This window comes from Carettochelys insculpta, chromosome 2 (genome assembly GCF_033958435.1).
Source record: "Carettochelys insculpta isolate YL-2023 chromosome 2, ASM3395843v1, whole genome shotgun sequence".
In the NCBI taxonomy this organism is placed as follows: domain Eukaryota; kingdom Metazoa; phylum Chordata; order Testudines; family Carettochelyidae; genus Carettochelys; species Carettochelys insculpta.
In genome coordinates, this window is record NC_134138.1 from 201,427,239 (window position 1) to 201,451,619 (window position 24,381).

The window sequence follows — 24,381 nt, forward strand, 5'->3', positions numbered from 1 at the left end:
AGGTCACCTCGTCCTGCAGAAGCGCCACACCACTTCTGGTGGGTGCAGGGGCAGTCTCTTCCTCCCCTGGAGCAGCACGGCCTAGGAGTAGCATTTCTGGGCCACATCGCTGTCAGTAAGGGGCGGGAGTGCACCCGTACTCAGTGGAACTGGCATGCTTCTCATGGCGAGTGCCAGGAAGATGGGAGGACATTGGGGCATGTGGCCCCCTGTGCACCCCCATGCGACACCTATGGCAGTGTTTGTCTGTAGTTTGCATTTGGATCACATTTCTAAAGGTTGTTTTCATAACTTTAAGTTCTCCCTATTTTTGCCAAGGAACACTTTGCATTTGTCATGGTCAGGTGGATTCTTCAAGCCCTGTAAGTTCCTTTGAATCTTTAAATATTCACCTACGCTTTTTAATCAGCCTCATCAGTTATCCTGTTGTTAACTAAAGACAGACTTAAATTCAGTCAGAGCCATCTATAGCAAAGCTCTGGTAAATATTTTCAAACCTGCAGGAGCCCTAGAATCATGGCCTGGGAAATAACTGGGGAGAATTTAAGCCAGGACCCATGTGCTAGAATATTGATCAACAAGATGACGAGGGTCCTTATCTCAACCTGTGACCTCAACACTTGTTATAAAAAAAAAAAACTGTAAAAAATAAATTTTAGACAAGTATATGCATTTCTTATCTGACCTTGTTTTAGCAAGATAATTATAACAGTGCAGGCACTACTATTCCACCAAACTTCTCCCAGCACCAAAAATCCCCCCAAAAATCTATTTGTCAACTTCTTTTATACGTTAGAAGCTTAAAAAGAATCATCACAATTTATTCTCTAACAAAATTACTTATCCCCGGAAACCAGGTGAGTGAGCTTTTATGAGGCTGTCTTATTATTTGTATATGGTCATTATTTCTCTGTGAATGGTCTGCAACTATATCTAGTTTGGGCAGAAAACCTTCCATTGTTAAACATTTGCCATTTATACTCTGGCCATGGAACTTATAAGTATGCCATCCTGTTCATTTAACACCAAAATTCAGACATCAACGTTGTACTCTGGTCAGAAAGCTTTACTCATCTTTTTGACCAGAATTTGCTTTTTCTTGCTCTTACCTGCCATGCAAGATTGTTCTTTGTCATTTCCAGAATATTACCAGAATTTGCCCTTACTTCGGGTCAGTCTCCTGATATCCTTCTGGGGAGATCAAGAGTGCTGTAGTCCTTTAATTCTTCCACTGAAAGAAATGGAATCATGGCATATTCATTGCATCTTGTTAGTTTTCACATCAGTTCAGAATTATAATCCTGGTGTTTAATGTTTTTGGCTTTAGAGATTTCTATCTCCTGTTTGCCCACTACTTGCTTTTAAAAACTTCGACTTTCCACAATTGACATTCACCCTTTAACTTGTGCTTTCTGATCAGTCTGAAATTTCTTCATCCAAACACTCCCAGTCTTCAAATGGTACTTTAAAAAATCGTCTTCACCTATGATTGAAATGAAATCTGTCAGCATCCTTCTTCCCGACATTTGGTTCTCACAAGTGAACAAGGGATGCCTTTTCTGTGTTGAAGTATGATTATGTTTTTAAACCAGAGCTCATGCTTTGTTTCTGTAGCGCTCTTCAGTGAAGCACAGCAAAGTGCTTTACAAATATTAAGCTTCTTAACTACTGTTCAACCCTCAAATTATGGGTATTGGCTTTGATAAACACTAATTCCAAGGTAGCAGACTTCAGTACCTCTTACTGTTCAAATCACCAAGTTTTAAAATTGGTATTTATATGGAGAATTTAACATATGGACATATAACATGCATCCCTTACCTTCTCTAAATACCACTCTTTGAATGCTGCTAATCAGAACCATCAGTATCGTAGGCTTATTCTGGTTAAATGGGATTTTGTAGACCCCATGGGACAAAATCCAGCCTTGTAGTATTGGCTGATTTTTAAGTGATTATACTTCATATGAGTGTTTGCGCAATTTTGCAAATATTCCTTTTATGAAGTATATATCATTTCACCAGTTTAGTGGTTACTGTAATAAAGCTTTTATTACCTTGTTAGGTTGTGTATGAAGAAAGAATTGCTACAGTGGGTTCTTCAAGCAAGAACTTTGTCAGGAGCTGAAGCTGTCAATGCTCTCAGACCTTTCTATTTTGCTGTGCATCCAGACTTCTTTGGCCAGCATCCTAGAGAGAGGGTAAAAATATTTTTGTTTCTAGTTGTGTTTTTCATGTATATGGCATTATGAATAATGGAAATATTTTATTGGGTTTAGTTTTTACACTACCAAAGTTTCATCTACAGTTGTAGAATAATTATGCATGATATTATTGATTAGAAAAATACAATTTTAATAAGGTAATATCTAGCAAATTCTCTTAATTTGGACAATGTCTATTCTAAACTAACTGATCAGCCTTTTATGCTTTTTTTAGCAATCTGGAGTCTTGAACCAGACAAAACATAGCACTAATGCACCTCTCCATTTTATTTTTTAAACTTATTTAAACTTACTTAAAAATGGCTATCAATGGACAAATGATGACCTTTAATTTTAATCCAACTTAATTTTTTGGAAGTTAATTTGAATGTTTATGTGTGGTTTAACTTCTGGTTTCTCACCCCCCTTGTTTGCTTTGGTTTGGTTTCATTTGGTTTTTTTGCATCTTGTCATCTGGTCATGACAATTTTAATGGATTTAGTCACCTTTTTGTTATGAATACATTGATATGTTTAATATATTTTGGCACTTTTCTTTGTTATGGCTTATTAAACTAACACTTAACATTTTTTTAAAAAAATACTGTCGTGAAAAAGTAGGCAAAAATTAGTATTTACAGTGGCTTTTATTTTGTTTCGTACAGGAAATCAATGAAAACTCTCTTAAGCGGTTAAATGGTTATTTAGAGAATATCCAGAAACCAGGATTTAAGTCTTTTAAACCAACTCAACTCACTTTTTATGTGCGAGAAAGAGAACAAAACTCTTCTGATGTCCAAGAATCCTTCAGTGCTTCAGGTGCTTTTCTAATTTCTCTTGCAAAATTAAATGCTGAAAATCCATTCCACAGTTCTGTACTCTTCACACTTTTGTAGTGCCTTACCTAATACCAATTGATGTCAGTTGGCATTAGATGGTTCTTAAAGACAATCCCAGGAATTACGTGTTTTTCTAATGGAAAATCTTTATTGAAAGAGTGATTGTGAAAGGATTAAATGAAACAACGAGTCCAGTCAATAGTCTTATAGTGAAATTGAAATAAAGCCCTGAAATACTTTCAAAAATGTTTTTAATTCCACTGCCTGTGTATAACTTGAAGATAACTTAGGGTGTTACTTTCTTGTCGTTATTTGGTCCAGATACTGTATGTAGACTCAACACATTATAGAAGTGCTGAATGACATAGAGCAGCAGAGGTACAGTTTAACCTGAAATTTATAAAAGTAATCTTAGTTTTAAGATAACACAGGATGCTTCACTGGTAGGTTTGGTGTGTTTTTCTGTCTGAATTGTTCTCAGATTTTTTTTTTTACGGCCTTTTTTTTTTTTTTCCTTTTCAAATCTCAGCAAACTGAGTGATTGGGCAACAAAATGGCAAATGAAATTTAAGGTGGGTAAGTGTAAGGTAATGCACATTGGGAAAAATAACCCCAATTATACATACAATATGACGGGGGCAAATTTAGCTGCAACAGATGAGGAAAGGGATCTTGGAATAAGAGTGGATAGTTCTCTGAAAACATCCATGCAGTGTGCAGCGGCAGTCAGTAAAGCAGATAGGATGTTAGCAATAATTAAAAAAGGAATAGAAAATAAGACAAAGAATATTTTACTTCCCCTGTATAAATCTATGGTACGCCCACATTTTGAGTACTGCATGCAGATGTGGTCTCCTCACCTCAAAAAAGATATATTGACCTTAGAAAAGGTTCAGATAAGGGCAACTAAAATGATTAAGGGTTTGGAACGGGTCCCATATGAGGAGAGGCTAGAGAGATTGGGACTTTTCAGTCTACAAAAGAGGAGACTGAGGGGTGATATGATAGAGGTATATAAAATCATGAATGGTGTGGAGAAAGTAAATACAGAAAAGTTATTTACTTGTTCCCATAATATAAGAACTAGAGGACACCAAATGAAATTAATGGGTAGCAGGTTCAAAACTAATAAAAGAAAGTTTTTCTTCACACAGTGCACAGTCAACCTGTGGAACTCCTTACCAGAGGACGCTGTGAAGGCCAGGACTCTGACAGAGTTTAAAAAAGATCTCGATAAATATTTGGAGGTTAGGTCCATAGATGGCTATTAGCAAGGGGTAAGGTATGGTGCCTAACCTTTTGTCGAAGGCGGGAGGTGGACAGCAGGAGACAAATCACTTGATCGTTTTCTTCGTTTCACCTCCTCTGGGGCACCTGGCATTGGTTACTGTTGGCAGACAGGATACTGGGCTAGATGGACCTTTGGTCTGACCCAGTATGGCCATTCTTATGTTCTTGTGTTAGGCTGCATTTTAATTCATGTTGTTTCTGGGGTGCAGAAAAATTTCACATAAATGAATTTCGAGTGATCTTTCTGTGAGAAGAAAATCAGACTAGCCTGCAGAAAGAAATGGTGATGTATTTGAGCCTCTTTGGTATACGACTAAAGAAGTTTTGAGCAGAAGAGGACTGGATCGATGTAGTTCTGTTTCTGCCTCTGCCAGTGACTTGTGACACTGCGAGTCCGTTAAGATCATTGTGTCTTAGTTTACCCCTCTTCCTAACCTGTGTATTGAGGCTTTCTCTTTGCATACTTGTGTTAGGTCTTTTCCTGGCTATGTTACATTTAATCCAAAGTAGTATTTTTTTGTTAATAAATCTTATATAAAGGGTAAATGGACAAAACTTTTGGAGTTGAAGCAACGAAAGTGTTTGTTTGCACCTCTTCATATTTATTTTTCTATTTGTCACAATTGCAGGTAAGCTTCAGATTCAGGCACTGAGCCAAATAGTTGAAACAGACTAGTAGTTGTAGTTCTGTTTGTACAGTTACAAATGCTAAGCTGTCTTCTCATGCATTTCATGAAAATAGTTTGAAATCTACCATACTTATTAAACAAATGCTGTTAAGCGCTCAATACTTAAATTATAATATATTTATTATATGTATGATTTGTTTTAGCATTAAGACAAAAACAAAGTAAATGCACTTAAAAGCTCCGTTTTTCATCTGAACGCAACATTAATTGAGTGTTGATTTTATAGGTTTTCGAGCTGTCAGTTTTACTTTGCACACCAGGGACCTACTAAGTACAGTATTAGACATTCTCAACTCCTGTAGCTTATCTACTGAGCATGTCCAAACCTTGGATACTAATGTGAACTCTGAGCCTCACAAAGAAGTCAAAGGGACATTCTTCAGGCCTATCAAATGGGATAAGACTTATTATTCATTTACTGGATTCAAGGATCCTGAGGAGGAACTAGAACAAGCCCAGAGAGTGGAAACCACTCTAATGTAGGTAAAAAGTTTTCATTTAACTAAACAAGTGTTTTGTATTATGCATTAAATAGTCTGATTTTAATAATGGTAAGATAGGGAGATTAAGAATTTTTGGCAAACTGCTAAGTTGTCATCACACCAAATATTGTGCCTTACCCTTTAGTGAAGGGTGCTCAAATGAGCAGCTGCAGTAATCACAGAGTATGCTGAATGGTAGTCAAAAGGACAATGAATTTCGTGGATCAGATTTGCATGTTTAATCTTACTTTTTTCATTGGTTTGCTGTGGAATACCACTCTAGATTCACCAACAGAATCAACAGATTTTCCAGCTGTTATAACTCAGGCAGTACTATACGTCTCATGCAATTTATTTACATCTTTTAGAACACAAAATAATAGATATAAATCTATGCGAGTCAAGATGTCAATTGTGCGCCATGTTATAGAGCTCTATAAAATGCTCCACATCTTTTTTTGTGAGTTTTTTTTTTTATGCCTGGAATCTTTTTGTGTCTAAGCATCTGACATCTGTTTCAGCCTTGTGGCATCATTTACTATACATTTTAAAGAGTTTGCCTGTTTGGCCAAGAACTCCTCCTGAACAGTAGGAGCTCACATCACCAGATTTGGTATACAGCTTCCTCTTATCATAACTTAAACTAGAGTGGGGATTTGATTATGTCAGGAAAATGGAATGTGCTTGGAGTGGGATTGCTTCTATTAAAACCAAACAGAAAGGAGACAGAACCAACAAATCAAGTACAGTGTTCAAAATTGATATAGCTGGGCAAATGTTGAAAGAGACTGAACCAAGATGAGTCAGAAGAATAGGCTGAACCTGAAATAGGATTGCTTCTCAATTAATCTTGCAGAGAAGATATAAAATGGAGAAATTTGGAATAGTGCTCTGTTTTGGCACAGCTAATTAATGCATAAGTTTTTTAAAACTGGAAAAAAAATTTTATTGAAAACTAAATTGACCATAGTCTTTTTGGTTAAAATATAGTGAATGATAAAGAGATTGAAGGGATAAAATATGGTTAAAATGTAGTGAATGATAAAGGGATTGAAGAAAAAAGAAAACCATTCTCATTTAAAAAATTTAATAAAAAAATTAAATGGACAAATTTTAGCAATCCCCTTTTCTTAAGAAATCAAAAATACAAATTGACTTGATAAAAATAACATATTTTTGAAAAAATAATCATTTAAATAAAGCTTACGATTTTTTCCTTTTATATAAAAAAAAAACTTAATTGAGTTAAAGATTCAAGCAACACCATGTAATCTGCTAGTCTTAAATATCCAAAGGTTTGGCAGTGTTCTGATTTAGAAATCAACTACTGAAAGTTGCTTAGGACTCTTGTTTATAAACCTTGAATGAGCTTAGTAATCATTTCTGAAAAAATAAACACTGGAACAATTGTGTTTGTGCTTGAGCAATTCAGTTATTTTTAAAAATTGGGACTGAATAACAATTAAAACAAAACCAGCATTATATGATTTAGCTTTAAATCCCTTTTATAGCACAATGCAAAAAGTGTGGTGTTTATGCCAAGTGCCAAACTAATTAGAGTATAAGTTGTTCATGGTACCTTACTTATAAGGTCATTCTATTATTGGAAGCATAACTAATCTGTGTTGTTCAAGAGTTTTATTTTCTACCTGTGTGTATTTGTGCATCCTTTTTTTCTATATCATGAGCCTGTTATAATTACTTTATATATTACATAAATTATTACTTGAAGAAGAATCTGTTTCTTATATCTGTTTTATTTTCATGCTTGGTGGCATTCTACCAAACAAAACAATTGCAAACTGTCAGTTGTGCGTAGAGAGAATTGGATAGCTAAAATAGTTTAAAGGAGTAAATAGAGTAAACAGGTCATTAGTTATCTCTTTGAAATAATTTATTTTAATCTTTCTTTGAGGCTGTGTCTACACTACAAGATGAATTCAAATTTATTAATACCAATATTCTAATTCTGGAATTTGTAAGTTCAAATTTGACCATCTTCATCTCCCACGTGCTTCTCACAAAGTTGACTCATTGCTGCCGTGTTCAAATTTGAAAATGTCAACTGTTGCAGCAGAACATTGTGGGAACCTATCCCACAGTTCCCTCATCCCCATAGCATTCTGAGTATGCTCACTAGTGTTTGACATCATCTTTCCACATTGCATTTTCCTTATTCCCCTCACATGCTAAGCAAACGTTCATTTTTCCCATTGAAGGGAAGGAAAATTAGGGCATCCACACAGATGCCAAAAAATGTTTACAGAAATGTCTTTCTTCTGTAGATGAATTCTCAACCGGCCATCCACTGAGTGCCCCTCTCCTGTGATTGCATCTCATCCCTGACAATATTCAGGGACCCTGAATATATTCTCAAAGTTAGAAGAAGGAGGATAGAAAAGTATAGGAAAAAATATTTTCACTGTATTGAAAATAATACAGGGACCCCAAAAAGCATGAAGAAAGAGAAGAGACTTTCCCCTGGTGTCAGCAAGCCCCAGTGGTCCCATGCTAGGGGTGTGGAGGAGGGTTAAGGGGGGGGCAGTTGAGGCGGTCCTCCCCGAGTATCTTAGCCGCCAGGGGAGTCTTCCCCCCCCGCCCCCCCAACAGCAACAAGCTCCTGAATATCTTAGCTGTCCTTGGAGCCCTAAACATGCGCAATCTATGACATGGTGATGCTGGCCAGCATGGTGAGCACTGAAGGGCAAGCACATCCTTTTATTGGGTTGGGGGCTACCTACGTGATGTGGCTGAGCCCTGTGCCTGTCCCTGTCATATTTGGCATAGTTGCCTTTCTGTCGCCATCTATTGGAGGTGGGGGTTCAATTGGCCAGAGGGGAGTGGCACTGTGACAATATGTGCCACTCAGAGTAGATCCATGCCTGAGAAAGGGAGAAGTGATGGCACCTGGCTTCAGTAATTATATTCTAAAGAGTCACATGACCCCAACTTCCCCTCCCACCCCCATTGCCTCACCTTTGGCATCACAGTACTGTTAGTAGAGAGCAGAGTCAAACCAAGCTCGACAGGATTGGAACTGTGACTGCAGGGTGAATGTTGGATGGCCTCAGTGTGGACTTGTTTAAATTCTTGGTAACTGTGCACACTAATGCTTTGGTTTTGACATAGAGGTCACAATCAGAGCAAAACACTGACTAATGGTATGGATTCAGCTCAGAAAACAAGTTCATATAAGTTCATATACAATCTGGAAATCCTCAAAATACAACATTGAAACTAAGTTCAAGATGTCGTAGTGCTACGTAGTTTCAATGCTACTTTTTAATACAGAGTGCTGGAGGATGTTTGGAGATTGTATGTCTTCTCAGTCTTCATTCCATACAACCTTGCTTGAAAAAAATCCTTTAATTTTTGGCTCAAAATAATCTCAAACCAAAACTTATTTGCACAGTTCAGCCAAGAAGATGTGAGCAGGAGGCACTGGAGATGTATTGGCCATGTGCTTCACATAGAAACTGGTTCCATCACTAGAACAACATTCAGATGGAAAACTGTAGGCAAGATAAAACAAGAGCTTCTAAAAACATGGGGAAGAGCTGTGGGAGCTGAACTGAAAAACTGGGGCATAGCTGGGGAATTACTGAAAGACTTCCCAGAACAAGTGGGTGATAGCTTCCATGGGCAACCAGCAAGGTATGGGGGGAGGCCTGGTTCCACATCCCTATAAATAGTGGGACTTCCGGCAGAAGGAAGAAGAGATGGGGCATTCATCCATCAGCGCTGCAGGACCTCTCCCTTCCCCTGCTCTCAGAGCCATGCAGAGTGGCACTACAGAGCTTTGGTAGTGATTTAAAGGGCCTAGGGCACTGACCACTGCCACTGCTGCAGTAGTAGTAGTGGTGGTGGCCGGGAGCTCTGGGGCAACTCCTTCTCTTGTCCTTTTCCCCATAATCGGCGAGCCTGTGTCAGACAGGAAACTGAAACAGACAGGAGTGTGGAGGCACTTCATTACTACACTAAACTTCATGGAAACTAAGTGGTTTCAAAATGTGTTTTATCCATTAAATCTCTTAAGATGCCACTTTTAATGGGTTCACGAGCAAGATGTGTAGAAACGTAATTCAGTGACTGATGTACAGTTTTTGGTGTACTATGTATTTAGAGACTATGTCTGTCAGTCTGAGTCTGCTGGTTCAAGAACTCCTCCTAGATGGTAACAGCTAGAATTTGTAACAGCAACGAAGGGTCCTGTGGCACCTTATAGACTAACTAACAGAAAAGCTTTGAGCATGCTCAGAACTTTACTGTTAGTCTATAAGGTGCCACAGGACCCTTCGTTGCTGTTACAGATCCAGACTAGCACGGCTACCCTTCTCATAGCTAGAATTTGGTATGCCACTTCTTCTTATCATAGCTTAAAGCAAGGTAAGGGTTTGACTGTACCAGGAAAATGGAATGTGCTCGGAATCTAATTGTTTCTCTCAAATGGAAAGAGAGGACTCTGATAGCTGGGACGATTATACTTCAGAATGACCACAGGTGTGCAGCAAACGCCCCAGCCGCAGGAAGCATGCTGCCTTAGCAAGCCCGGTGGAGCTGCCACCAGGTGGACAATGTGGCCCCTGCCAACCCTGGAGCACTCCCACACCACCACCACCCATCTCCCAACCTCCTGCCCGGACTCCTGCACCCTCTGCCTTCAGACCCCACACACAGACATGCACCCAACCCCCTGCTCTGACCTCTGCATCCCCAGCTATGAGCTCCTCACTCACAACCTGGAGGAACCAAGAAGTCAGGTTAATCTTCTAGTTTATAATGGACAGTGTCCCCCAGTATGCGCGATTTCAATTTGTGCTTAACTCGCATTGATGCTAGTTAAATGCAAATTGAAAGCATTCCAGCCCCTGGCTCCCCCAGCTGGGGGAAGCAGGAGAAAAGACTCATGGCAGCAGCCATCTGTCCACCAGGCTCCCCCAGTTGGTGGAGCCAGGCAGGCAGACAGACACGGCAGTGTGGTTTCTAGATTGGTGGCACAACTTCTCCCCAGCTTCTCCCAGCTGGGGGAGCCCAGGAGAAGCCATACGTGGGTCCCACACACCCAAGAGAACCAAGAGCGAGGCTGCCTGCCTGATTCCCAGCTCCACCCCACCCCCCACAACCTACGCAAAATTCAAATTATGTCAGGGTGTGCAGGAACACAACCCTTGCATAACTTGGGACTAAGGAAATGGAAATGTTACACTAAATAGTGATTCCCAAAGTTTGAGAATTCCTGGGGGTTTCATGAAATCCTACTGGGGATTCTCAGAAAAAATTCAATAATGGTGGAAGAAAGTGTTTGTGAGCCATACCAGAGCCAGTGTGGTGGCGGTAATGCCCACCAGTTTTTCAATACTTAGGCAATCTTTCTGGCTTTCTGTTTTGTGCCAGTGGAATGTGAATTAATTTTCTCTTTTGACTAGTTTCTTCATTTGTTAGTTCTGTGTGTGATTTTTTTTTTTATTTGAACTCTTGTACAACCAAGAGTGTAAAGACATAAGAAAATGAATGTTAAACATTATCTGCGGTTTTGTCAAGTGCAAAGTGTGGATAATCTAAATTTAAAAATGATCATGATAATCCTGGAAAAAAGAAAATATGATTATATAAAATGTGTCTTTACGTGTATGGGTGATCAAGAGAGTCAAATGAAATCTTAGGAGAGTGTTTCCATTTTCATAAGGTACTAAAATTAATAATTTAATGTTTAATAACGTTAATAATATAATAATCGTGTCATAAAAATCAGTTTTATATTTCCAAAATCACAGCTTTTATAATTTATGTTCTGGTAAGAGAGAAAATCCCTGGAAATAGTGAATTTTTAAGGCAGTTATTTGTGAGATTCGACTTTTTCAAAAAAAAAAAAAAAAGAGAGAGATTCGCAGGTTGTTAAAGTTTGGGAACCCCACTACACTAAAAATATACTTTTGCTAGAAAACGTGATTCTTTTAAAATATTACCTTATCTGGTAACTTGATATAATTCTTAAAGTAGGCATTAATGTTTTTAACTAGTAATACAATGTGCCTGAGAGAGGTGGTCTTGAATAGGAATGCTTTATTCTTTTTTTACAGCTCCTGGTTAGATAACAGTGAAAAGAGTGCAATAAAAAAGCTGAGAAGCAGCTTACCACTTAGAGAAGAGCTAAGCAGGTTAAAAAATGAACTCACTCGTCAGCTACAGCTCTCTGATATCAGGTAATGAAGAATAGGAGATCTAACTTAAAAGGGTCAAAAATGCATAGTTTACAATTTTGCAAGACCATCTAGACTAAATGCAAAGTAGTGCAGTTAAGCTTTAAAAACTTATTTCACGTATTTGTAGTCATAAAGCTAGTACTCCACTGAATAAGATTTAGATTATATTTTCATCAGAATTGTATGGGACTAAAAATTTACATTAACGGTATCTAAACTAGACCTAATATTACTTATAAATCAGGAGATTGTATTACCTAAGAATATGATCGCTAATTCAGTGAAACGCACATGCTTCAATTTTCTCTTGTAGTTAGTAGGACCTAATCACGTGTTTAAATGATTTCCTGTATAAAATTGTTTTCCTGAATTGGAGTTTGTTTATATAACCAACTTAGCTTAAACAATTAGTTTCTCTTTTAATGGCAACCTGTGAAGGCTTACAAATTTATTGTGTCATAAGTTTTCATGAGTAAAACTTACCTCATCAGATCCACAAAATCACATGACATATGTCAGTCTCTACAGTGCCACTGGTCTGCTTATTGTTTTTGAAGTTACAGACTAATTCGGCTATCCATGTTCGAAGACTTAATACCGGTATTGTCTAAAATATCAGAAACAAGAATCCGTGAAGGAATATTACAACAACTTTAAAAAGCAGGCTGGGTTCTGCACTTGGGTTCTTTGCTCCAAAATATTTCTTAAAAAATATGTCTTTCTCAAACATTAATGATCTGTATCTCTTCAGGGTTTATGGTGAAATCTTAGAATTAAAAAGCTTTTAGGTTTAGTGCAGTGAAATGAGTTAAAGCCAGAAGGGCACCCCAGTCGGACTGTCTTTATGTCATAAGCCATCACTACCCAACAGCCACACACTCAACCCAACTAAAATTAAACTGAAGTATTTAAAAACTAGACTGGTACATGCCTGTCTAAAATGGGCGGAACCAAGATTCACCAATGACAGTGAATGATTAAGGGGGAAATACTCTGACAGTTCTTGCAAGTGACCTGCACCCACACGCTGCAGGGGAAGGTGAAAAATCCCCAAGTTTATTTCAAATTATTAATATTTGAGAAAAACATGTATTTTCTAAGAGATATTTTTGCACAAGGAAACCCAAGTGCAGAACACAGCATGCTTTTAAAGCTGTTATGAGGTCCTTTCCATCCCACATACAGGGATCACTAAGAATCTAAGTATATGAGTAAGAGCAAGACAACGAGGTATTTGAGATAGAGAGAATGCTAGGTGCTACCTCAGTGTCTTGGTCATTCTTCTCCAGCCATGGCCGTCCCTGAGGCTTCACAGGAATGATATTGAGAAAACTCAGAATCCACTGGGTGAGCATGAGGAAGTATCCCTTACTGAACCTCCACCGATGGCTGCCAGAAACCCTGAAGCATGAGCTTTTAGGAACAAACGAATTGAACCACAGGGGTACTGCCACTTACCATCACAAGCAACCCCATCATACAGTCTCACTCATGAATTTGTACAGATCCCTCTTGAAATTAAATAAGTTGTTTGCTTTCACAAATCTCAGTAGGAGGCTTGTCCAGCCCTTAAAATTTTCTTCTAATTTCCAGCCTAAATTTGTTTGTGAAGAGGATATATCCATTTGTTCTTGTATAAACGCTGTTCTTTAGCTTAAATGGTTCTTCACCCTTGCTGGCATTTACCACCTTACTATGTTTATAGAGAGCAGACTTCTTTTTGCTAGAGTTAACAAGCCAAATTCTTCCGGATGCTTCTCATGAGAACAGACCCTTTATTCTCCTGATCACCATATTAACTCTTCTCTGAAACTGTTCTGGTTTGAGTTAATCTTTCTTGAACATGGGTGACCCAAATTGTGTGTGATATTTCAAATGAGGCTTTATCAGCACCTAGTATATGGCATTATGATGTGTCTATCTGTACTGGAAATGTCTTGCCTGATACATTCTTGGATCACAATTAACCTTTTTCACAGCTTCATTATACTGGTGGTTTCTAGTCATCCTTTGATACAACCCACACATCGAGGTCTTTTTCTCCTCTGTTGCTTTCAACTGATGAGAACCTAGCTGGCAGCAAAAGTTCTTCTTACTAAACTTTAAGTTCCTGGCTTTCACTTAGTACTTCTGCATTTTATCCCATTTCTATCAGTTCGGCCTTCAAGGTCAGCCAGCTCTTCCTATATAATGTTCCAGTCTTCCTCTGTATTGACAATGCTTCTCATCTTTAGTCTCATCCACAGATTTCATTAGCACAGATCTACTTTCTAAGACAAGATAATTAAGAAAAATATTGAATAAGATTGTTTGAGACCAATCCTTGAGGAGCTCCACTAGTGACCTCACTCCAGAATCCAGTTCAGTAGTTCATCTTTCAGCACAAACCTATAGCCAGTTTAACCAGTTCCTTACCCATTTTACAGATCTTCTACTGATCCCCAACTTTATTAATTTAACTAATAACTTACGTGGTACCATATAAAATTCTTTACTGAAATCCAGGTATATAAAATCTACTTCATTTCCCTTATATGAATAAGGAAATCAGCTTAGTCTGAAGTGGTCTAATTTTGATAAATCAATGTTATATTACATCCCCTTCAGCATTTTATCTCCCATGAACTTGCACTTTCCTTCACAATATGTCCTAAAGTCATATATGCTTGTTGGAGACCTTGTAGTCTGATGATCTGTATCACATTTTCCACTTTTCTTAAATATAGGTGTGATATTAGCTATTCTTCAGTCATATAGAATTAGTCCTGACTAAATTTATTAAAAATCCTTGCTACCGGATTAGCAATTTCATGTGCCAGTTCATTTATATTTGGAAACATAACTTATCCAGACTCCTGATCTGAGAAAGTTACGCTCTCCATTTTTCTTCCCTCTCAAATGCAGTAATTTCCATTTATAGATGCTCTTTTTTCATCAACCTGTACTGCCTTCATGCACATGTTCCATATTATCCTTACTGAAAACCAAGGCAATGAATTCATTTAGTTTGAGCCATATCTAGAGTATCTTTAATTTCCTTCCTATCCTCACTGCATAACAACCCAGCTCCACCCTTCCTTATTCTATTTTTATATAAACTGAAATGATTAATTTAATTTCCTTTGCAAGAGTTACTTCATCTTGATTTTTAACTCTTCTAATTTTATTCTTAAATTTTCTAACCTCCAGGATGTAGGTTAGATGTATTGATTATTTTTTCCCCATTATATATAAGCTCTCTCCTTATTCCTTATAATCTTTTGAGGTGGTTATTCATGCAGATGGTGTGGAACCCTCCCTACAAGCTTTTTCCTTTGCTTGGGGTGCACATTTCAGATAAATTTTGTACCTTGGTATCATAAGGGTAGTTCCCTAAGAGTCATTTCCAGCCTCAGTGACTGACTAACACAAGTCCAGGGCATCTTAACCACCACTGAGCTTTATATTGCCCATTAATGGAAGCAGAAGTCTGAGCCCAACCAGCACCAGAGGATCTCTTTAGATGGATACTGCAAAATCTGCACCTGCAAGCAGAGGAGTTAGTGAAAGAATTGGACCCTGTTGTGGACATTCTTGCCTTCAAAGGCCTGTCTAAGATAGTGTTACCTCTTATAAAGACAATTCAGGCTAACACCAAGGTGCTCTGGCAGATACTAGTTTCTGCACCTCATACCACAGGAAGTGTTGAGCGGCAATACTTTGTTCCACAAAAATGTTACAAGCACTTCTTTATCCAGCTGCAGAGGGCAGTGCCAGTGGCAGATGCAGTAAACCACAAAGAATGCAAAGGTCAGCCAGGACCAGCACCGAAGGCCAAGGAGCTCAAAAGGTTATATCTTTTTGGTTGCAAAGTGTATGCCACAGGGAAACTGCAATTGCATGTCACTAATCAACAGGTGGGACTCAGACATTACAGCTGTAACTCATGGAATGTGATGGATATATTCAGGGAATTGCTCCTGCAGGATTTATGTGCAGAGTTCTCTGCTCTCCTGGATGAAGGAAGGGTGGTGTCCAGGATATTCTCACAGGCTGCCCTGGACTCTTTGGATTCTGCAGCAAGAACCATGGCCATGGCAGTCACCATCCAGGGGACTAGACTTGATGACTTCTTGAGGTCCCTTCCAGTTTTAGCATTCTGTAATCTAAATACTGGGCTGAACTCTCTAGGATTCAAGGAGAAGCAATCCTTTCCCTGTGCTTTGCTATGGAGCACCTGTATAACTGAGTAATTCGGGACCAGTTAGTAGTAAGCTTACCTACTTAACTTTATGCAGTGTGAGTAACCTAGATGAAGTCAATGGACACAGTTGCACACCAGCTTCCTCTGAACCTCAGGGGACTACTTTATGACTCAAACAAATTTATACACATTCCCAATAGGGTCATTTGCTCTTTACTGCTCTTCAGTGACTGTGATTTTTGTTGCTATGAATTACTGCTTTATTGTAAAGCTTTAGAATGCTTTGGGCACTGTCTTAATTTTTTTTAAATAATCCTTTTATAAAACTGAATGAGATATTCTCAGTTGTATTTTTGTTTAGGTGGCAGAGAAGCTGGGGTATTGCCCATCGTTGTAGCCAGCTACACAGTCTAGGTCGTTTAGCTCAGCAGGGCCCAGAAGCACTACGGAATGTTAAAGGTATATTTCCTATTTTTTTTCCTTATGTAGGGGTAAGCATGAATCTTACAGTTTCTTCATGAAAGCATAGAACAGCCTGCCTGTGTTACATAAGAAATTATCAATGATGTATAGCAATTAAAAATTCTGGTTATTTTATATCATAGTTATTTAAAATATTGACTAGTAACTGACTCCAACTGTCTATCGATGAGAAGTATCAATATGCTGATAAGCGATTGTGTATTTAGTGGCTCCTTGGGCCCTGCAAATGTGGTTCCTCTCCTAGATGAATAGCTGAATGAATGATTTAGTTGTATCTGCAGGCTCAGCCTTCTGTCCCACTCTCAGGAATAATTATTGTCTTACAACTAGGTAGAGGTCAGTATAACAATACTTTTACAGGTTGAACCTCTCTAATCCAGAAATTTCTTCCAGCAACATATGTAATCTGGCATGATTTCTAGTTAGCCAGACAACCACATATCGTGGGTGTGGCCAAGTTTCCCATGATTCCATAAAGTTTGTTTACAGCCACCAGACCTGGCTCTCAATGTTCTGTGTTGTTATTTAGCTGTAATTTACCCCTAAATGTCTTCTAAGAGCCCACTAAGCAGCGGAAGTGCTGATAATGTGCCAGATAATGTTGACTTTCTGTGGTCTCTCATTCGGCACCGGTCCGGTCCCACAGGTGCAAGATGAGAGAGGTTCAACCTGTACTTTTATCTGTTTTTAAGATGACTCCATGGGAATTTTCCTTCCAACTGTGTCTTTTTCATGGAAAACTAAGGGCATGTCTATACTAACACCTCTTTTGGAAAAATCTGTTGCTCAGGGATGTGGAGAAAAACCGCTTAAGTCCTCCTGGTGTAAACATTTGTGTGTGTAGCACTAGGTCAGTGGGAGAGAAGGCTGTCAAACAGTGCAAGGAGTGTGTACGATTGTATAGGGGTACTTTGGTCAGAAATATACATAAAAGTTCACCCCAGAGTGGTAATGTGAGGTCTCTACTGGGAGCCAGTTGTCCACTGGTTATCATAATCCATTGTGAAATGTATGTTCAGATAATATTTAAGAAGTTATGTGTCAGTGTTGAAAATTATGTTCCTACAGCCTTGGAGTTAAGGTCCAGAGGTGATGTATCTTTCAGAAAGGAGGTAACTGGCACCTGTCTCCCTTTCTGACTCCTTGTGTATTATATGCCTCTTGTAGTATGCCTGTTTGCATACTGAGCCAGGTGCAAATTGAGAGATTGGATTGGTCAGGTATATTTTGGAGTGCAGAGATCTTCACTGAGCACAGAAACTGAGAGTGTGCGTGTCTCATGAAAAAGGGTTCACAGCCAGCCTAGCTAGAAAGCTCTGCAAGGATTTTGGGTGAGCAAAACTCTACTAGACATGAGAGTATGTTGTTCATTAAGTCCAGTTTCAGGTGGCATGCATGGTTAGATTTTATTTAATGTCACCATTGGTTTACAGTATTCTTACATATTACTTATTTGAAACTCTTTGGCTACGTCTACACGTGCAGCCAACATCGAAATAGCTTATTTCGATGTTGCGACATCGACATAGTCTATTTCGATGAATAACGTCTACACGTCCTCCAGGGCCGGCAACGTCGATGTTCAACTTCGACGTTGCTCAGCCCAACATCGAAATAGGCGCAGCGAGGGAACGTCTACACGTCAAAGTAGCACACATCGAAATAGGGATGCCAGGCACAGCTGCAGACAGGGTCACAGGGCGGACTCAACAGCCAGCCGCTCCCTTAAAGGGCCCCTCCCAGACACAGTTGCACTAAACAACACAAGATACACAGAGCTGACAACTGGTTGCAGACCCTGTGCCTGCAGCATAGATCCCCAGCTGCCGCAGAAGCAGCCAGAAGCCCTGGGCTAAGGGCTGCTGCCCACGGTGACCATAGAGCCCCGCAGGGGCTGGAGAGAGAGCATCTCTCAACCCCCCAGCTGATGGCCACCATGGAGGACCCGGCAATTTCGACGTTGCGGGACGCGGATCGTCTACACGGTCCCTACTTCGACGTTGAACGTCGAAGTAGGGCGCTATTCCTATCTCCTCATGAGGTTAGCGACTTTGATGTCTCGCCGCCTAACGTCGAAGTTGGTGCCGCTACTTCGAAGTAGCGTGCACGTGTAGACGCAGCCCTCGTTAAATAAATGCTGTGTTAAATCAATTTGTATTTGATTTCACTGTAAACAAAACACACACTGTGATCTAAGGTGCAACTTGTAAGCTGGGTATGTTGTTCCTTTGGAAGAATCAAACACTACAGGTGGCTAGTAGACTGGAAGCTGGACGCTCCAAAGAGACACCCAGAGGTCTTGAGGCCTCAAAGAAAGTGCCCTTATTGACTGTGGCTGCTAAGGTTGGGAGCTGGCAGGCACAAACAAGGTTTCTTCACTCTAAGGGTAGGCGATAGAGCATGGATTCCCAAACTGGGGGGCATGAAGAAATTCGAGGGGGACACAAGGTGACCCACTCCCTCATTCCCCCCACCTCAAGAAGGAGCTGGCCTTTGCTTCCAGCTCTCAGCCCCTGCCATTTCACATGGGTGACACAGTGCAGCTTCTATAAAAAGCAGGCAGCCAACACAGACCCATGTGGAGCTAGGTGCCTCCTGCAAAGGTGAGTGAGTGTGGATTGTGGGGGGAAGGAGGGGGCTGAGGGGGTTAGATGGGGGCTTGAGGGTGCCTGGCTTTGGGGGAGGGGGTTAGATGGGTGACTGGGGGGCCTGGCAAGGGGGAGGGGCTTAGATGAGGGGCTAGGTGTTCCTGGCTCAGAGGAGGGGAGGAGCTTTGACCAGCTGGCCCCCAGCAGCGCAGGGGCTCGCACTGCTCAGGTTGGTGGGCAGGCAGCTAGCTTTGGCAGTGTGGGGGCTCAGGCCGCTGGCTCTGGCAGCACGGGGTCAGATTGGTGGGTGGGTGACTGACCCTGTCTGCTGTTGGGCGGGCAGCTGGCCCTGGCAGCATGGGGCTTGGGCGGATGGCTCTGGAAGTATAGGGCTTGGGCAGGCAGCTGGCACGGGCAGCTCTGGTGGCTGGCATGGGGCTCAGGCAGCTGGTCAGCTGGGGCTACACCAGTTGCCCACAAGGCGCCAAGAAAAACTATTTGTGCTTATTTTTCATTTTAAATAATATTTTTATATCAAGTTTTTGTGTTTATTTTAAATTACCAATTGATTTTTTTGTTAAAAGGGGGTTGGATGATGGTAAAGAAGAGGTGGGGGGCATGAGGGTTTCTCAAAAATCAAAAAGGGGGGCATGATGCCAAAAAGTTTAGGAACCACTGTGGTGGAGAGATGCCTGATAATGTTGGGTGTCCCCTGGGAAATGTTACAGTGGTGTTCTGGACAACAACTTACATTTTTGGCTTAATACAATTAATAGCAAACTAATGACTGCTTCTTGAGTGCATACACTGGTCTACAGAGTGTTTAAATATGGTATTGTCCGAATGATGATACTTGTCCAAGTCCTGTAAGATTAGACTATGAGTAATAAAACTACATGGGGGTGGGAAGGAAAATACTAGGTCAAATTTGTAGAAAAATCATTGAATTTAAGCTTTTAGAATGAGTCTTCAGTGGATGTGAGCAACAAAGGCTTCTCATTTTTATCGTTCTGTGAAGTTTTACTGTTGGAGAAATGCAATAATATGATTAAGGCTTACATTGTTGAAGAAAGTGACTCCAAACTTTGTTTCATTATTAGGACACACAGTAGTATTCACGGACTGTTCAGGTATGAGTGCAACAGGCCATGTCATGCTAGGAACAATGGATGTTCACCACCACTGGATCAAAGTAAGAAAATTTCAGATAAAGGGTAGTTAATATTTTTTCTTAATTTAGTTAATGGTGCTTTGTTTAAGTGACATTTTAAAAGGTTATAACCAAAAGATTAATTGCTAAAGGTGACTGGTAAATAACTTAATGCAATGCATGTAGTTGCTCTAGCATAACTTGATACTTGCATATCAAGCCAAATCCTTTGCAATAGATAAGCTTAATCTTTATGTTTGGGGTTGTATTGTCACTTCTGCTAGTAAATCAACACCTTGTCTGAAGGCAAGGGTGAACAAAATTTGGCTTTTTCAAACCTTAGAATGCGACACATTCTTCATCCCTAAAATCTCAACTAACCGAAAAAAAACACTACCATTGGGAACTTAGAGGGAGGTTTGCTATTCGTTTCACGGGTAGCTCTGTTGATCACAAACTTTATTTTGCAACATCTACTAAATTACACTTTCTGTACCTAACTCTTCATCTTCTTAATTAAGTAACCATCTTAGTGTGAAAGAATTGCTTTTTGTGTCTCCTTTACTTACGCACCTTTGTAGACATTTCAATTTTTATTGTTGCAAACAGGCTGTAACAAACTATGATATATAAACTAAATGTCTGAAAATATTTGTCACAAAAATTTGAATTTTTTTTTTCCTTTTACCCACATTTAACTCCTTTTAGGTATGTCCTTTAAAAGGAGTGACTTCTCAGATGAACAAATGCTATTTATGCCAACTAATAGTTGACAATACTGAATTAAATTCTTTGGTATGAAGAGTGATGATTCTTCCTCTGAATGTCTGTAATTTATCTAATTGAACTGTACATTGCGAAGTTTAAATAACTTTGAAAAATCGCCTGGTTTGTTATGCATGGTACCCCTAGCCTTTAGTCAAAGGCTGGAGACAGATGGCAGGAGACAGATCGCTTGATCATTGTCTTCGGTTCACCTCCTCTGGAGCACCTGGCACTGGCCACTGTCGGCACACAGGATACTGGGCTGGATGGACCTTTGGTCTGACCCAGTATGGCCGTTCTTATGTTATCATATTCAAAGGCAACAACTGCATTACTTGTACAATGAGTTTGGACCTCCTGCTGCAAAGTATCATTGAAGTTGCAGCCTTCACTTTGACTTCTTCATGATGAAAATTTATGCAATATTGATTAGTAGTGCTAAATTAACTGTCCATTTTGAGTTGTAACCACTGCTGGCAAGATCTGCTTTCGTTCTTATATGATGAGTATTTGCTGTTTGGAAGGTCTTGTTCACAGCCAAACTTCATCAGCTGAATTTATTTTTTTTCATAGGATTAAAACAATCTTAAACGAAAACAAGAGTAAGTACACACAGTCTTGCACTGGTTTAACTGAACTGGTATAAAAACATATCTTTATTTAAAACTGGGCCCGAGACAAATCTGCATGAAGGCAAGGTTATACTTTAACTTTACCACTAATTGTTTGTCACTGTTTTTTCTTTTGAAACTGTTCCCTATTCAGTCACGCTAGTAATTTAGACCTTTTTGCATATAAGGAAGAGAGAAATCTTTCCAATCACACTGCAACAGGGTGTTCTGACGCCTGTAGCGCTTCTAGTGCTCAGTCTCCAGACGCAGTCATCTTTCTATCAATATTTAACGGCAGCTGACCTTGAAGTTCACTGTAACCAGATTTTACCTTTATGAATATGTTAAGGGGGGGCCCATATGGGCTAATTAGTCCCAGGCCCTGCACCATTCTAGGGATGACCCTGAACATGGTATGGTACTGCCACTCCTCTGTGCTGCTGGTGGTGGGGCACTGCCTTCAGAGCTGGGTGCCCAGCCATCAGGTGCCCCTCAGCTCTGAAGGCAGCACAGAAGAAAAGAAGGCAATACCATATGGTCCACCTCAAATTAATCTTGCAAACCCTACCCCCTGGAGGCTTTGCGACCGGGTGCTGGCAAACAGGGTGCGTGCTAACAGGAGGGAGTTTGGAGAGGCTCTCCTGGAGGAGGAGAAGGAAGGAGCAAACTAAAGCACCTTGGGGTAAGTGGCTGCTTATATTTGGAGGTTTTGGGCTTGTGTGTTTGTTTGGAGTTTGGAGTTTGTTTGTTTGGAGTGCTGAGCTGAGTGTGTGTTTGTTTGTTTGAAAGGCCGTGTGCTCAGGCAGGCAGGCAGGCAGGCAGTTGGAAGCTGATTAGGTTTGAATTGAAACACCGTGTGCTGATTGGCTGAGCTGTAGGCAGAGGGAGGAGCTATCAGGGAGGCTGAGCACTTAAACCCTGCTAGTAAGCGACCAGGGAGCTTTGCGACCGGGTGCTGGCAAACAGGGTGCGTGCTAACAGGAGGGAGTTTGGAGAGGGGAGTTTAGAGGGGGAGCTTGGAGGGAGCCAGTGACTTACTTCTGTTGCCCTTAAACTAAATCCTTTATAACAACCTCTATCTGAAACATTTAATTAACCCTCGTATATAACTAGAGTAGGAAATGGAGGCAGAAGCCCAGCAGCAGAGTGGGGGCTATCCTGTTTATTGTGTCGAGTGCAGTATGTATGACTACCTACCCTGTGGGCGGGTGGCGTATGTGTGCGCTCGATGCAAGGAGCTCCTGGCCCTCAGAGACCGAGTGCGTGCTTTGGAGGCCAGGGTGGCTGAACTGGAGGAGCTAAGGAAGGCAGAGGTGTTTGTGGATGAGACTTTCCGGGACATAGTAGGGCTGTCCCACCTCCAATCTGACAGTCCTGAGGCTGTTACGGAGGATGAAAGGCTCAGGGAAGGAGAGCAGTCAAGGGGAGCAGAGGGAAACCATCCCGTAGTTGGGACCCTCCTTCCAGAGGGTGATGTTGTATCCTCTCGTGCCGAGGATACTTCTCCGGGGGAGGGAGCGCCAGCTGTTAGGAAGAAGCAGGTTTTAGTAGTGGGGGATTCCATCATTAGAAATATAGATAGTTGGGTTTGTGATGACCGGGAGAACCGTATGGTGACTTGCCTGCCTGGTGCGAAGGTTGCGGATCTCTCGAGGCATCTAGACAGACTTATGGGCAGTGCTGGGGAGGAGCCGGTCGTCGTGGTACATGTTGGTACCAATGACATAGGGAAGGGTAGAAGAGATGTTCTGGAGGCCAAATTTAGGTTACTAGGAAGGAGACTGAAATCCAGAACATCTTTGGTGGCATTCTCTGAAATGCTTCCAGTTCCACGCGCAGGGCCAGATAGACAGGCAGAACTTCAGAGTCTCAATGCGTGGATGAGACGATGGTGTAGGGAAGAGGGGTTTAGATTTATTAGGAACTGGGGACACTTTTGGGGTAGGGGGAGCCTATACAGGAAGGATGGGCTCCACCTAAATCAAGGTGGATCCAGACTGCTGGCATTAAACATTAAAAAGGACATAGAGCAGTTTTTAAACTAAGAGGTGGGGGAAAGCCGATTGGTGCGGGGGAGCACCTGGATCGGACGGAGACTTCTCTTACACGAGGCTCCATAGACAGGGATTCCCTAGAAGTTAGTCAGATAGGGAACGTGGGAAATAATATATGGGCAAGATCAGATGTGAAAAAATCGTGCATAAAAAAATCCACCACGTCTGTGAAAGGCGGACATATAAATAGTGGTAGTTTTCTAACATGCTTTTACACTAATGCTAGGAGTCTGTCTAATAAGATGGGTGAACTGGAGTACCTCATATCAAAGGAGGAAGTTGACATAATAGGCATCTCAGAAACATGGTGGAATGAGGACAATCAGTGGGACACTATCATACCGGGATATAAATTATATCGGAAAGACAGAACAGGTCGTGCGGGTGGCGGAGTGGTACTATATGTGAAGGATAATATAGAATCAAATGAAGTAAAAATCCTAAAGGAATCAAAATGTTCCATAGAATCATTATGGATAACAATTCATTCCTCTAATATGAATATGGCATTAGGAATATATTACCGACCACCTAACCAGGACAGTGATAGTGATGCTGAAATGATGAGGGAGATTAGAGAGGCTATCAAAATAAAAAACACAGTAATAATAGGAGATTTCAATTATCCCCATATTGATTGGGTGCATGTCACCTCAGGACGGGATTCAGAGATTAAATTTCTTGATGCCTTAAATGACTGCTTCTTGGAGCAGCTAGTACAGGAACCCACAAGGGGAGAGTCGATTCTCGATCTAGTCTTGACTGGAACGCAGGATCTGGTCCAAGAGGTAACTGTTACTGGACCGCTTGGAAATAGTGACCACAATATAATAACTTTTAAT

The 24,381-nt window shown here is 40.5% G+C and overlaps 1 protein-coding gene across 1 annotated transcript in view; it reads left to right on the forward strand.

Annotated features, from left to right (window-relative positions):
• Positions 1–24,381, forward strand: part of TCAIM (T cell activation inhibitor, mitochondrial) — a 43,296-nt gene that overhangs the window by 6,436 nt on the left and 12,479 nt on the right. The window contains exons 3-8 of the mRNA XM_074988331.1: positions 2,065–2,200; positions 2,868–3,021; positions 5,247–5,499; positions 11,583–11,705; positions 16,250–16,347; positions 20,060–20,151. Of these exons, the coding sequence (XP_074844432.1) occupies positions 2,065–2,200; positions 2,868–3,021; positions 5,247–5,499; positions 11,583–11,705; positions 16,250–16,347; positions 20,060–20,151 (856 nt within the window). The remainder of the gene's footprint in view (positions 1–2,064; positions 2,201–2,867; positions 3,022–5,246; positions 5,500–11,582; positions 11,706–16,249; positions 16,348–20,059; positions 20,152–24,381) is intronic.